This window comes from Aplidium turbinatum, chromosome 9, assembly GCF_918807975.1.
Source record: "Aplidium turbinatum chromosome 9, kaAplTurb1.1, whole genome shotgun sequence".
NCBI lineage: Eukaryota > Metazoa > Chordata > Ascidiacea > Aplousobranchia > Polyclinidae > Aplidium > Aplidium turbinatum.
This window is the reverse complement of record NC_137480.1, coordinates 4,256,568-4,269,527: the sequence shown is the minus strand read 5'-3', so window position 1 is coordinate 4,269,527 and position 12,960 is coordinate 4,256,568. Positions and strand designations below refer to the sequence as shown.

Here is a 12,960-nt window from a genome sequence, read left to right as displayed (position 1 = left end):
AAACAGCTTTTAGAAGGCACCGAAGTTTTATCGAGACAAAATTTTTTTAAGAGAAAATAGACAATGTGGAAATCCTGCAAAGCATCGATTGATAGGAGGTGTGGGGGCAACTTTGAAATATTCATTTTGATTTGATTGAATCTTTATCCTCGGACCTCGAACTGAAAGTTTCAGATTGTAAAAGTGCTGTTGGCAGGGAATTATTCCATTGATTAGTTACCGCTGAATGGAGAGCAGTCCTTCACGTGCGTTTCCACCACGAGAGTTTTGGAAACTTTTTTTGGGTAGGCTATTTAGTGGCATAGATATGTTTTTTTCTTAATGCTTACACTTTGGTTTTGGCGGAATTCACCAAAACTAGATTTGTGTGGAAGTTGGAGTTATGACAGAAAGATTTCTACCACTTTTAGATTTTAACGAAGTTTGTATGACCTTGTACACTGTTGTCGGTTACAGGTTGTCGGGTACAGGTATCTCCAATTTCTTCTATAGGTCAAGTAGAATATACAAGAAACATTTCATTCCATTAACGCTGGAATAGCCTGGGTTAGTTTAACGGTAATCCAGTTGAGCAAGCATTGTGTCTACTTGACTTCGCAATATTTTCTCAGTTATTGCGGCAAAATGATTTCTTACAATCCACTGCTGAAAGCGCAAAGGCCTCATGCAATCGAAATGTGATTGAGCGAGCGTGACGAACAAAACAAATTTGAGAAGACGGCATAAAACCAGGCTTCTTTGAAGCAAAAGAGAGAGAGAGAAGTACGGTAGTATAACTTATGTTTGAAACATCACGTAGAAGACTTACCATGACAGCTTTTATAAAAGCGTCAATTAAGTGGAAATCTGCTCCACTGTGCCCTCTGACGGTGGTTCGAATCTCATCGGCAGCCTTGCATTGGTGTGTGACAGTTTGTCTTGTAAGAAAATCAAAATGGGAAACTTGTGAGCCACCATTATATGTGATTTCCCCCTGCAAAAGTGAAGTTAGTTGTATAGACAAATACAAACTTAACAACCAGACGGCATGTAACATAATATAATAATATACTAAAAATTACAAACGTTGCTTTATTTTCATGTTATAATATTAAATTAAATGCCGTCTGGTTGTTAGGTTTTATTTGTCTATGGTTCAAAAAAACTACTTCTTAACCAAAATTGTAGTTACTTGTTTCGAATAAAAATAAAAAGATAAAAAAAGTTCGATACGTATCAGATTGTTATCGGAGAGCAAAGATAGTGTTGAATTTTTGCAAAAAATATTGACAGCAGCATGAAAAAGCATGTTGGCTTTAAAAGCAACAAAACGACTCCAACAAATGTAGTAGCTGTGAAGAAAGGGGCGTTCTTCCCGGCTATCAGCACAAGGCTGAGCACTCACTAGTACAGCGAGCAGCTGCGATTCGCTAACCATAACGGTGTAGCTTCCACGCTAGCCATTCAGACCATCCAATCAACAATATGTTTCTCGGCAGCCGATTTGTAGCAAGAATTGTCAGCGATAGACACAATGTAGTAGCTTTCAAGTCTTAATAAATATGTCAGGGTAGGTGTGTGAAACTGATCCGATTTAGCTCTCAAAGATTTATAAAATATGTACTGAGTATTTCTTGCTTCAAGCAACCCCAATGTGCACAAACCCAGTAAGTTGACTAAAAATTTAAACTGAAAGATGGAGGAAATCTTCTGGGTATATAGATAGCAGCCGGAAGCCAAAATAAAGGAAAACAATTCTTACTTTGGTGCCGAACACTCTGGTTGTTCTTTGGCAAACAGCTTGAGAGTAAGCGATCATAGTGAAGGATGCAGTTCTGCCTCCTTCAAATGCGAGATTAACAACCTGAAAGTAAAAACTGTAACGTAAACGTTCATTAAAAATATTCCAAAGTTACATTTAATCAAAAAAATGAATAGACTGATTTTAAAAGTTGCATTATATTTAAATGTAACAACCGTAACAGCGAAGTATCACCTATAAAGTTTCAAATTTATTAATTTTGTTATAATTAGGGCAACCAAAAGTCAATAAAGTCAAAATTTTTCTGCCTTGCTCAAAGTTCATAAAACGTCCACAAACTAAATTTCAGGCTGACACGAAGAGAAGTTTCAAAGTTATTAAGTAAAAAAAAAGTCAAAATTCATGGTTAGGTCAAAATTTTCTTTTAATGTAGTTTTTTTTCTCTCTATTGATATTTTATTAAAAGCTACACAGATACTGATTTTTTGTTGCAATTTTTGTTGCTATTCTGACGTAATAATCGATTTGTTGCAATTTCTGAGGTAATAATCTTGTTTCGCCCACTACTGACGATTGAATATTAGCCAACTACCCTGCTGTTGATCAGTTGGTTGCCAGGGTTAAAGCAGTGACCATTAAAAACAGGTCAAGAAGAGCTAGTTTTACTTCCATTGGCCAACCACCACAGCCAAATGTAACTAGATGGGTTACTTGGTTGAAAGCTGCTTACTATTATTCAAGAAGTCTACCAGAAGTAAGGAATATTGCGGAAGACTTCCATGATGGTGGTGTCTTGCTGCGGCGTGCTTAAGATGCTGTAAAAGCTCCCAACTTAGCTACTCACCTTGTAGAAATAGAGGAGCAGTACAGCGCACTGTTCGATTCAATTCAGAAGATGGAAGACAGCCGATACACCATTCAAGAAGCTTACCAGAAAATGAGGTCCCTTAACTTTGGTGTTGATGACTGCCGAATTGGAAAATATATTCAAGCAAGAATCTCAAGGAATGACATCAAGTGCATTGTGAAAATGGGACGAGATGATATTTCACTACATTTTTATAGCCTACTGAGGAACTCCCAAGCAACTTCTGTAGCCTATTTCTCTATTTTAGGAAAAATTTTGGCGAGAGACAGGTACTTCAAAGGCGATAATGTGAAACATTAGTTGATGTTGAAGTATAATAGTGCAAAACCCTCTCAGTAATTTCGGGATATTTAAAGACACTCCATATTTATCTTTTGCAGTTTTTCGAGTGACTTTCTTTATAGCCTACCTGTTCGCTGTTCGATAGATGTGGTGTCCTTGAGTCTTCCACATTTTTCTCATATTTCATTAGAAAAGAAAATATCCTTACCTAACGGTTTGATTTCTAATATGCTTTGTATTTCGCATTTGGGTTGCAAACGCAGAAAGCTATTGGTCAAAATTAGGTCAAAATTTGTAAATTATAAAGTCAAAATTTCAAGTTTTTAGGTCAAAAAATTGGTTGCCCTAGTTATAATAATAACTTTTACATTTACTACATGGTTAGCCGTGGTTAGCATGTTAACTAGCAGCAACAACTTCGAGATCCTAAACACATGTTTCTATTTCTACTTAGTAGTAATACATTTGTCTCAGTTTTCAAACATGTGCAAAGCAAGCGAAGCTGTTTAAGAATCTATCAAGCCTGAATTAATTCTTAAACTGTCTCACAACAACAAATCAGAAAAAAATAAGAAAAATCTGCTACACACAAAGGTTTTACAATTAAGAGAACAAAAAATAAATAAACTGTATGCGCCTTGTACCTGATTGTCACACACATCGTTGTCACACTGATACACGCATCTTCCATAAGGACCAGTCCTCAGATTTTCAGTGAGCACACCAAGGTCTTCTACATCCGTCACAACTGAAACAGGCCAACCATAATGGCCTCTCTTTGCAGAGTCTAAGTATATCTTGACTGCTGAATATGGGCACTTTGTCTCAATGGGACATTCCAGGCACCTTTCGCCGGCATTTTGGGGCTACAAATACATATTACACATGAATAAACAATAATATCTGTCAACATTACAAAAAGTGCTCAGAACAAAGCAAAAAAGTCAAATAGAACGAATTATGTCGAATAGACAGTAAGATATAGTCGCTCCTCACCGAAAAACCTTTACTGCCTGTTTCACCCTAATTGGGATCACCACAAGGTTGTTATTCAAATAGAATCTATTTGGCGCGGCTTGCCATTTAAAACCAACTTTCGATAGTCATAACACTATTTCTGTGAGCATAAAAAATCAGTACAAGCAAACCTTGTTACTAGCTTTGAAATGATTCAATGATCCAAACGAAGAAACAGAAACACACTTTCCTGGCATCCAATAACACAGTAAGTCGATGTCATGGCAAGATTTTGCTAAGAGAGAATTGCTACTTTCTGCCTCATTCCTCCAGTTTCCTCGCACGTATGAGTGAGCAAAGTGGTAAAAGCCAACCTAAGATGAAAACAAAAAATTGTTCACTAATATACATTATCACAAAAAAGCCATCCAGAACTCTGCTGTAAACATCGAGTACATGGTTACATGTTGGCAATGCATCAGTGTCATGCTAGAGCAGGGGTCACCAACCTTTTTTGCATGCGGGCCACTTTGGCACTAAGGAGAGCTGTGGCAGGCCGCACTAATAAAATTTTAGGTAGGTTGACTCTTATCCTAGAAAAGAACGCATTTCGTACCCCATATCCAGCGTTACATGTTGTTACTATTTATCTTAGAATACCGCAGCAACAAAATTAGTCGAACAACGCTACTGCCAGGCCAAGCTCCTTTAACAACAGTTTTGACTTCTTTAACACGCCTAATAAACGAGGCCAATTGTTTTGCGCACTTGTAGCGAGGGGAAAGGTTTCATTGAACATTCATCGCCAAGCAAGAGTGGTGTTGTCACTTCGCTTCACAAAAGATATCTTGCAATTAACAGTTTCAGTAACCAAAAAAATGTTTAACACATTGCAATACAGGCAACAACAGTGACCTGCTAACATATCAGCGAAAAATAGGCTCCAATACCAGGGAGAAAGAAACCAGGCACCATGAAACAAACGCTTGTGAAAATCACCGAAAAAACGTTTCTATCGTAACTCATGAACAGTGTTCCCTCTAAAAAAGCAATGAGTTGGTTTTTCATCCTTTTTGTGGGAGTCTATAAAATCGTTTTTCTTTGATTATTAGACAACTGTCACTTGCGGTGCTTATCAGCATGGCAAGAATTGTTGATTAACAACATTTTGCAGTACTAAGCTAAATATTTTCATAATACAACCAGAAGTTGTCTTATGAAAATACAACCATAATACAACCAGAAGTAATACAACCAACACCTGTCAGCAGATATTTTCTTTTCTTGATACAATCAGAAAAAGTCTTTAAATTTATATATAATATTTGGCCAATTTATTATAAATTGAGTTGGCACACCGACCTACTTTGCTAACAAAAACTTGCTTAAAGGGAACACTGCTCGTGAAACACAATAACGGTAAAACGCTCACTAGTGTTTACATGACATTTACAAACTTAAAATAAGCAACCCTATGCTCACAGGACAATTTCGAAATTCGAAGACAGACGTTTTAATCAACCACTGGGACGGTGTGGCTGGACATCGCATTGAAATAACTTTAGGCGACCCTCACCTACAACTACAATCTGATTGGTCAGTCGGTGAAATCGTATGCAAAGCGCAAATATGCTTCCCGGAAAGTATTTTTACCTTCATGCTCTTTAACTTCTAAAGAAAAGTATTTTTGGTTATACTTGTACGCTGATACCTTCTGCGGGCCGCACATAACAGCTTGGCGGGCCGCATGAGGCCCGCCATTTGGTGACCCCTGTGCTAGAGGATTGCAAGAACCAATCATGACACAGAAATGAATTTTTTTACCTAAAACAAGTATATACACTACACAGGTAATTACGTGTTTTTCAGTCAATAGGAAAGAATCTTGAACCAAACAAAGCAACACTTTTCATAGAAAAATAAAACATTTAGCAAATTTCAGCTATGTTATGCACGTTTACTCGTTTAGGGTAACTTTTACAAACGGTTTTGTTTTTTGTATGCACCTTTCAACAGCGTGTGGCTGTGTCTTGACCAGACACAGAATGCTGGAATTTGGACAATGGACACAAAGATTGTCTTGTTTGTTTTCCCATCAAAGTAATCTAAACTTTCAACCACACAAAGCGAGATACTAAATTAAAAAATTCCCCAATTAATGCTTTTTTCAACATATGCCTTCATTAAGGATCAAACATGAGATGGTTTTGTCATTGTTTCACCAACACGCAGATGCAAGCTTGATGGGTGTCGAGCTGTTGTCCTTTAGAGTGACATCTCACCACTCAGTCGGCATATATTAGAGTGAGAAACATAAAAATTATGCATGCCTATGAATGGACTCTACATTCTACAACGATACATGGCGTTAGACAAAAATTTCAACCAGGTAACTTATCAATCTGCTTTGCTACTTTCTTCAGTTGAATGTTCAACAACATACGAATAAAGCAACCTTCCAAATACCTAGGTCCTAGATGCACTACTCACTGGTTCAATATGCTGAATGGAGACCACATCTCCAATTTTTCCAGAATGGATCAGTTCTTTTATTTTTAAATTAGGAGGATAATATTGAAGAACGTGGCAGATGGAGAGCATGACGTTGCTCTCTTTTGCAATCTTCACAATAGCACTGCAGTGTTCAAGCGTGGTCTTGAAAGTAAACAAGTACTGATTCAATGTATATAATGAAATCTTGGTGCAAGTATCAATCATAGTCGGGATGAATCACAAAATATAGTCATATAATCAATGTACCACAGCCTACTGACAGCCGAGCTGTTGTTTGAACATTACTTTTACTAAGCATCTCATTACAAAACGCTAACCAAGCTTAGGATGCTACATGGCAATGCTTAGGATCCTTTAAAATGATCCATCAAACAGCAACTTTTTGGATTGTTTTCAAATTTGACAATGTTTTCCATCAACCGATTTAGTATTGTTTTTAGCTGAATGTTGAAAAGTTTGGGTGTTCATCATAGTAAGTATCGTTTCTAGCACGAGTGCAGTATATAGCTTTGTAAATTTTATTTTGTATGATATTCACTCTGAGGAAGCGCAATGCTATGGTAGGTCAGCGAAACGTCAGTTAAGCAATAAATCAACTTGTTTGTCATTACTTTTACCAGATGAATGTTGCAACTAGTGCTCGAAATGATATTGTTCTTAGGATAATGAAGATTTTTGATTGACTTTCTTGATGCTATTTTGAACCATACATGTAGCCTACATTTAAGACTATGTCACAAGCAACATGTGTTTGTGTAGATCCACATCACGTACTACAATACCACAATCATACAAAAGATTAGATTCACGTAGGGTTGTGATCTTAACCACAGGTCACTAAGATACAAATTGCTATGATACCCGACTAGGTTTTGCTAAAGCTGATCTGATACAATCTGCAAACTTTACTAGGAATAGCACCTAAGTGAATGGGCGCCACAGTGCTCCGCACCTAAATATCCTGACGCCACAGTGTGCGCGCCTAAAAGACGTGGACCCCTGATTAGATTAAGTCTTTAAGTGTAAGTAGAAACAAGATGGAGTCATATGTTAATTGCTCACAATCGCGGGTTGTGCAGTGTGCACTGTGCAACCCTGGTTTCGATTAATAGCAAAATCTGACTTTTCACATTTACCAAAACTAGACAAACTACAGTTAAAGAAAAAAAAAAACTCTATCTTACGTGTAAAATAGAAATGTTGTGTGCCTGCTTCAAACAAGGGAAGAACATACTTTGAACAACAAAAAATACCTACAATCCTACATGGAAGTATAACGAAATCTTTTGAAATTATTCTATCTCTGCTGTCACAAAACAAACACACTCGTTGACTGTACAGTTCCTGTTGTTTGTTTATCAAACAATCGTAATCATCAGGAAATAACAATAAACACTATAATATTGAAAATGTTATAACCAAACAGTACACAAATAAGCTTTATCATAGTTAACATTTATCAGCACTGATTCATCAGAAAATCCTTCTTAATACTGTGATAGAGAGATAGAATACTGCCACTGATACAAAAATCTTAAGGAACGCTTGCTAAAGAGTTTAAAAATATGATCACAGCTTCACACATTTTGATATTAAACTTTGGTATATAATACTTTTTTCCACAACTTGGACATTGGTCTAGGTTTTAAACAAGGCTATGAGTTGCAACCAGTTTCTTTTGTGTTCACTCACTTTTTTGTTCAACTTCTTGTGCAAAAAAGAAAGCAAGGTGTAATAATATATAATAATTCATTAATCCTGTGATATCATACCAAAAACTCTATAGGCTACTTACTGCCATCGGCTTTTCCAACAAAATGTGATATCCTTTTTTTGCCATTGCAATCGCAGGTTCAAAATGAAATCTGTCTGGTGTGCAAATTATAGCAAAGTCAGCCAATTTCTTTTGGTCCACAAAGCTGCTCCAATCTAAAATACAAAACAAAAGCATTTAATTACTATTTTTCTTAGCCATATGAAAAAAATGACACACAGAAGAGGATATTCTACAAATCAATACTGTATCTTGTTGTAATAATACTGCAAATATGCTTACAGTATAAAAAACATAAAACTTATATATGAGATTGACGTTACTTCACAGTTTATAGAAGGCTATTAAATAATTCATAATAAATTACTTTTGTATTATGGTTAATGAGTTTAAGGTAAGAAGAAATTTCATAATTGCAAGTGTTTTTTAATTTTGTTATTGTGTGTCTTCACCAATATGTTCCAGATGCATCACAAGTTCTCAAAAGAGTCCTGACCTGAGCATGTCACATAAAAAAAGTGGAGAGACCATAGTTTTAAAGGACAAAAATTTGCAAAAAAAGATTGCATGAATGAGCAGCCAATCGATTGTCACTGAATAGGCTTCAATACAAATTTAACACAATTTAATTTTCTGTACTGATATATATATCTACAATCTACATATCGTTGAGGTAAAACCAAATAGTGTAATGTCCAAAATCATCAAACTGAGATAAACGCAAAAAAACATTTATATATTACCATAGCATGCTCTCCTTGGTTTGCACACAACTAGATGTTTTTCAAAATTGTGTGGCACACCCCATTTTTTTTACACCCCTTTTTCGGACATAGCCCAGTAAGGTTCTCAAAGTAACAACCGGTTGTAAAACACAAACTGGACATAGCCCGTGGGCCGTTACACTGCCAGGTTTGGATTTGACGTGGTGCTTTTGAAAGAGCATGGCATTGTTTGCAATCATGTAGTCATCTGCAAATGGAGTTTTGTAGCCTATTTCAACAATTTGTGTATGTGGTGAAGAACTGGTGCCTTCAAACAGAAATATATTGTATGGTAGCATATCACTTTGTAAGTGTAATCCTCGGCAGATTGCAATAATTTTGCTTTGTTTTGAATTGGATAAATGATATAGTGATATTACTTTTACAGTGTTTAAATTACACTAGCCAACAAACTTTTATTTTTTGAGTGCCGAAGATATTTAAACGGCTTCTGGGCAATTTTTGCCACTGAATCCAAAATTAACATCTGTTTCTGTGAATTGGCTCCAGTTTTTGAGATATCAATATTTTTAAATTTTGGCTAGAAAAAATTTGCTAAGCTTAACGTTTGCTAAGTTTTAAAGTGAAACTTGGTGACCAAGATAGGCCATGGGCACCTCATATTGTCTGCAAAGCATGTGTAGAAAGCCTGAGAAAGTGGACTAAAGGTACACTTAAAAATCTTAATTTTGGTGTACCAATGGCTTGGAGAGAACCAAAAAGGCATTTCAATGACTGCTACGGTACTTCTGTTTAGTAGACATACAGGGGTTTAATTGTCACAAGAAAAGCACTTGGAATTACCTAGATTTACAATCTGCTCAATGACCTGTGCCTCCCTGAAAGGAAGTGCCAGTGCCTGAACTTAGTGATTTATCTGACATAGCCATGGAGTGTGATGAGTTTCATGAAGAGGTAGAAAATTATGCAAGTAACAGCGGTGGAAGTGTGTTTGAAAGTAGTTCAGCTATTCCAGAGACATTCAACAGGGAGGAGCTGAGTGATCTCATCAGGGATGTTCCCCTATCCAAAGAAGCAGCAGAAATGTTGGCATGTCGACTCAAAGACAAAAACTGTCTTGCAATCAGAGCTTCCATAGCATTTTACCGTGCTAGAGAAAAAGAATTGCTTCCATATTTTTGCCAACAAGATGAATTTGTTTACTGCAAAGACATCAAAGGGCTTCTGCTGAAAATGGAAGTACCACAATATAGCCTAGAGCTTAAGAGTGGCGCTTGTTCATAGACACTTCGAAAAAAAAGTGTCGACTGCCTTGCTGTAGGCCTACTAGCTTCTTATCAAGGAGAAACACAGCTTCTATCAATATTATACCTAAATTGCCATCTGGGAAAGGTGAAGTTTTTAGTGTCAATACCATTTCACAATTGACAAAGAAAAAACTGTTTGATAAGTTATATTAAATGTCGCTTTGTATCAGCAAAGTCATGTAGCAATAGGTTTTCTGTCACTCTATCACAAGTGTGACTTGAGAAAGAAGCGAACCATGAGCACAGGAATATCAGTACTGCCCAGTGCCCAGTATCAGTACTGCATCAGTACTGCTCACTGCCCAGTTTGGTAGTGACTGTCAACCAGACTGGTCATTAACCACCTGACCAGAAAAGGAAGGATTAACAATAACACGAATGCACGATGATACACCAGTTATCATACCATATTAATTCAGGTGCACTGCACAAGTTATTTTCACACAAATGTTGTTTGGCAATTCAAATAGGCTACAGTTCTATAGCAAGGACTGAACCTTTTGCATTTTTTTTGAATTTGCATCATGACCTTAATGGAAAATTTGACATAGATCTTTGGCACGATTCTATAATAAGGGGGTTATATCCATAATTTATGGTAGCATTAGACATAGACCTATTTATACTATCAAGCTAAAAAAGGGCTATGTCCACAGAATTGCAAATAGCCCAGTTTTGTGTTCAAAGTATGCGAAATATTTGAGAGTATGTCCGTAGCTTCACCTTGAATTTGGACCACTCGGAAGATGATGATGGCGTATGAGCGATCTTTCCAGGCTAGATTGGAGGACAGGAAATCTTCAGCCACTCGGTAGTCTCGTCGTCCAGGATTCTCAGACCATACGCACCGTGTGGAGGCCGGTGGGTTAGGCAGTGGTGGATGACATGGTCTGCGGTCTGTTCCGTGGCACCACACTCGCATTCTGATGAAGGAGCCAGGCCCCACTTGTGCATGTCCAAACGAAAGCGGCCGACGCCAGTTTGCAGGCGGTTAAGCCTGACCCACGCAAGCCTTGCGAGGGACATCCCTGGTGGACGGGGATCGGCGTTGGGTATGAAGTCACGGAGCGTGGAGGTGTGATTTTGCCACTCCGTGTTCCACATGTGGTTCGTCCAGTGTGCCGCACTTAAACTAAGTTCTTCTGCGTTCTTAAGGAGTTGTTGTGCGGCAGGCACAAAGGGGCGTCTTGATTTCAAGCGCTGCTTTATAGGTGGTGGTCTCTTAAGTGTTGCATGGAGGAGATGGTCGGGGTCCAAAGCGCGACGAGCGAGAGAAATCGTGGCTCCTTTACGGCGTAGCTCAGCGGGTTGGATGCCTGCTAGGATGGGTAGGCAGTCCGTTGGAGTGGGACGCAGGCATCCAGTCACGGTACGCAGTGCGTCGTTAATGGCGGTATCAATCTGGTGGGTGTGAGAACTACGACACCAGACCGGCGCGCAGTACTCAGCGGTGGAATGAACAAGGGCTAGGGTAGCTGTACGAAGAGTTTTAGCACCAGCTCCCCAGCCGGAACCCGCCAATCGCCTCAAAAGTGCGAGGCGTGTAGATAGTTTTTTGCGCAGTGACTTCAAGTGCCGGCGGTACGTGAGTGACCTGTCCAGGGTTATGCCGAGGTATGTAGGTTCGGCACAGTAGGGCAGGCGTTCCCCATCAATCTTGATGTTTATCTCACGCTGTGCCTCCCGGTTGTTAAGGTGGAAGGCCGCCGACACTGTCTTTGACTTGCTGAGCTGTAGCTTCCATTTCTGGAGGTATGCTGATAGTGTTTGCATGTCTTGGCTGAGGTTCCTCTCCACTGACTGCCAGTTTCCTGCTGAGTGCAGGAGTGCCAGGTCGTCTGCGTAAGCATATTTCCTGGAGGTGGTGGGGGGCAAGTCGTAGGTGTATATGTTGAACAGGAGAGGAGCCAAGACTGAGCCCTGTGGGACGCCGTTTTTAAGTCGGCGTAGTCTGCTTCGACGACCGCTACCGGTTGTGAGGGTAAAACTGCGGTTTTGCACAAGTTCCATCATCATATGGACCATGTGTCTGTCAGGGAGCAGACGGAGTAACTTGCAGGTAAGGCCGCTATGCCATACGGTGTCATAGGCAGCCGTGAGATCAACAAACACGGCGCCAGCCTTCTTCTTAGCCGAGAAGCTGTCCTCAATGTCTTGGGTCATAAGTGTGACCTGATCTACGGTTGATCGTCCGTGTCGGAAACCAGCTTGTTCACGGGGGAGCTGCGGATCTATTATTGGTTCGACACGGGCGTAGATGAGTCTCTCGAGGATCTTGAAGGGGATGCCTCGGAAGAGAGTGGCTGCAACAGTTCATGTCATTCTGCCTAAAGAAGTTGCTCTTCCCAAAGATCTGGAGGAAAGCTAACATCATAGCCATTAAAAAGCCCAACAAGCCAGCTGATAACCCTAAAAGTTACAGGCCCATTTCCTTGCTCTGTGTGCCATACATTGTACAAGTTACTTGAGCGTCTCTTACTACTGAGCAGACTCGGACCAATTGTTGACCCAAAACTGCCAGAAGAACAAGCTGGATTCCGACGCGGCCGATGCACAACTGACCAGGTTGTCAAGCTTACTGATGACATTGAAAGTGGTTTTGAAGCCCGTGAGAAGGTGGGTGTTGTCCTAGTGGATCTTACAGCAGCCTATGACACTGTGTGGCACCGTGGTCTTACTATGAAACTATTACAACCTTGAATTTGATTACATACAAGTTTGAAACCTGGAGTGCTTGAAAGAGCTATGTTCAAAAACCGAGAAACTGTAATAAAACAAAAAAACCTAAAAGT

General features: G+C 39.1%; 1 protein-coding gene and 1 pseudogene across 2 annotated transcripts in view; one reads left to right on the top strand and one right to left on the bottom strand.

Moving 5' to 3' along the window:
* The window catches only part of LOC145777180 (putative oxidoreductase YteT), a 34,804-nt gene that overhangs the window by 3,367 nt on the left and 18,477 nt on the right, over window positions 1–12,960 (bottom strand). For both annotated transcript variants that reach the window (XM_082588496.1, XM_082588497.1), the window contains exons 3-8: window positions 8,158–8,291; window positions 6,339–6,503; window positions 4,040–4,222; window positions 3,536–3,757; window positions 1,742–1,843; window positions 809–973 (exon numbers count right to left, since the gene is read on the bottom strand). In XM_082588496.1, the coding sequence (XP_082444622.1) occupies window positions 809–973; window positions 1,742–1,843; window positions 3,536–3,757; window positions 4,040–4,222; window positions 6,339–6,503; window positions 8,158–8,291 (971 nt within the window). The remainder of the gene's footprint in view (window positions 1–808; window positions 974–1,741; window positions 1,844–3,535; window positions 3,758–4,039; window positions 4,223–6,338; window positions 6,504–8,157; window positions 8,292–12,960) is intronic.
* LOC145777389 (uncharacterized) lies at window positions 8,520–12,868 on the top strand (annotated as a pseudogene).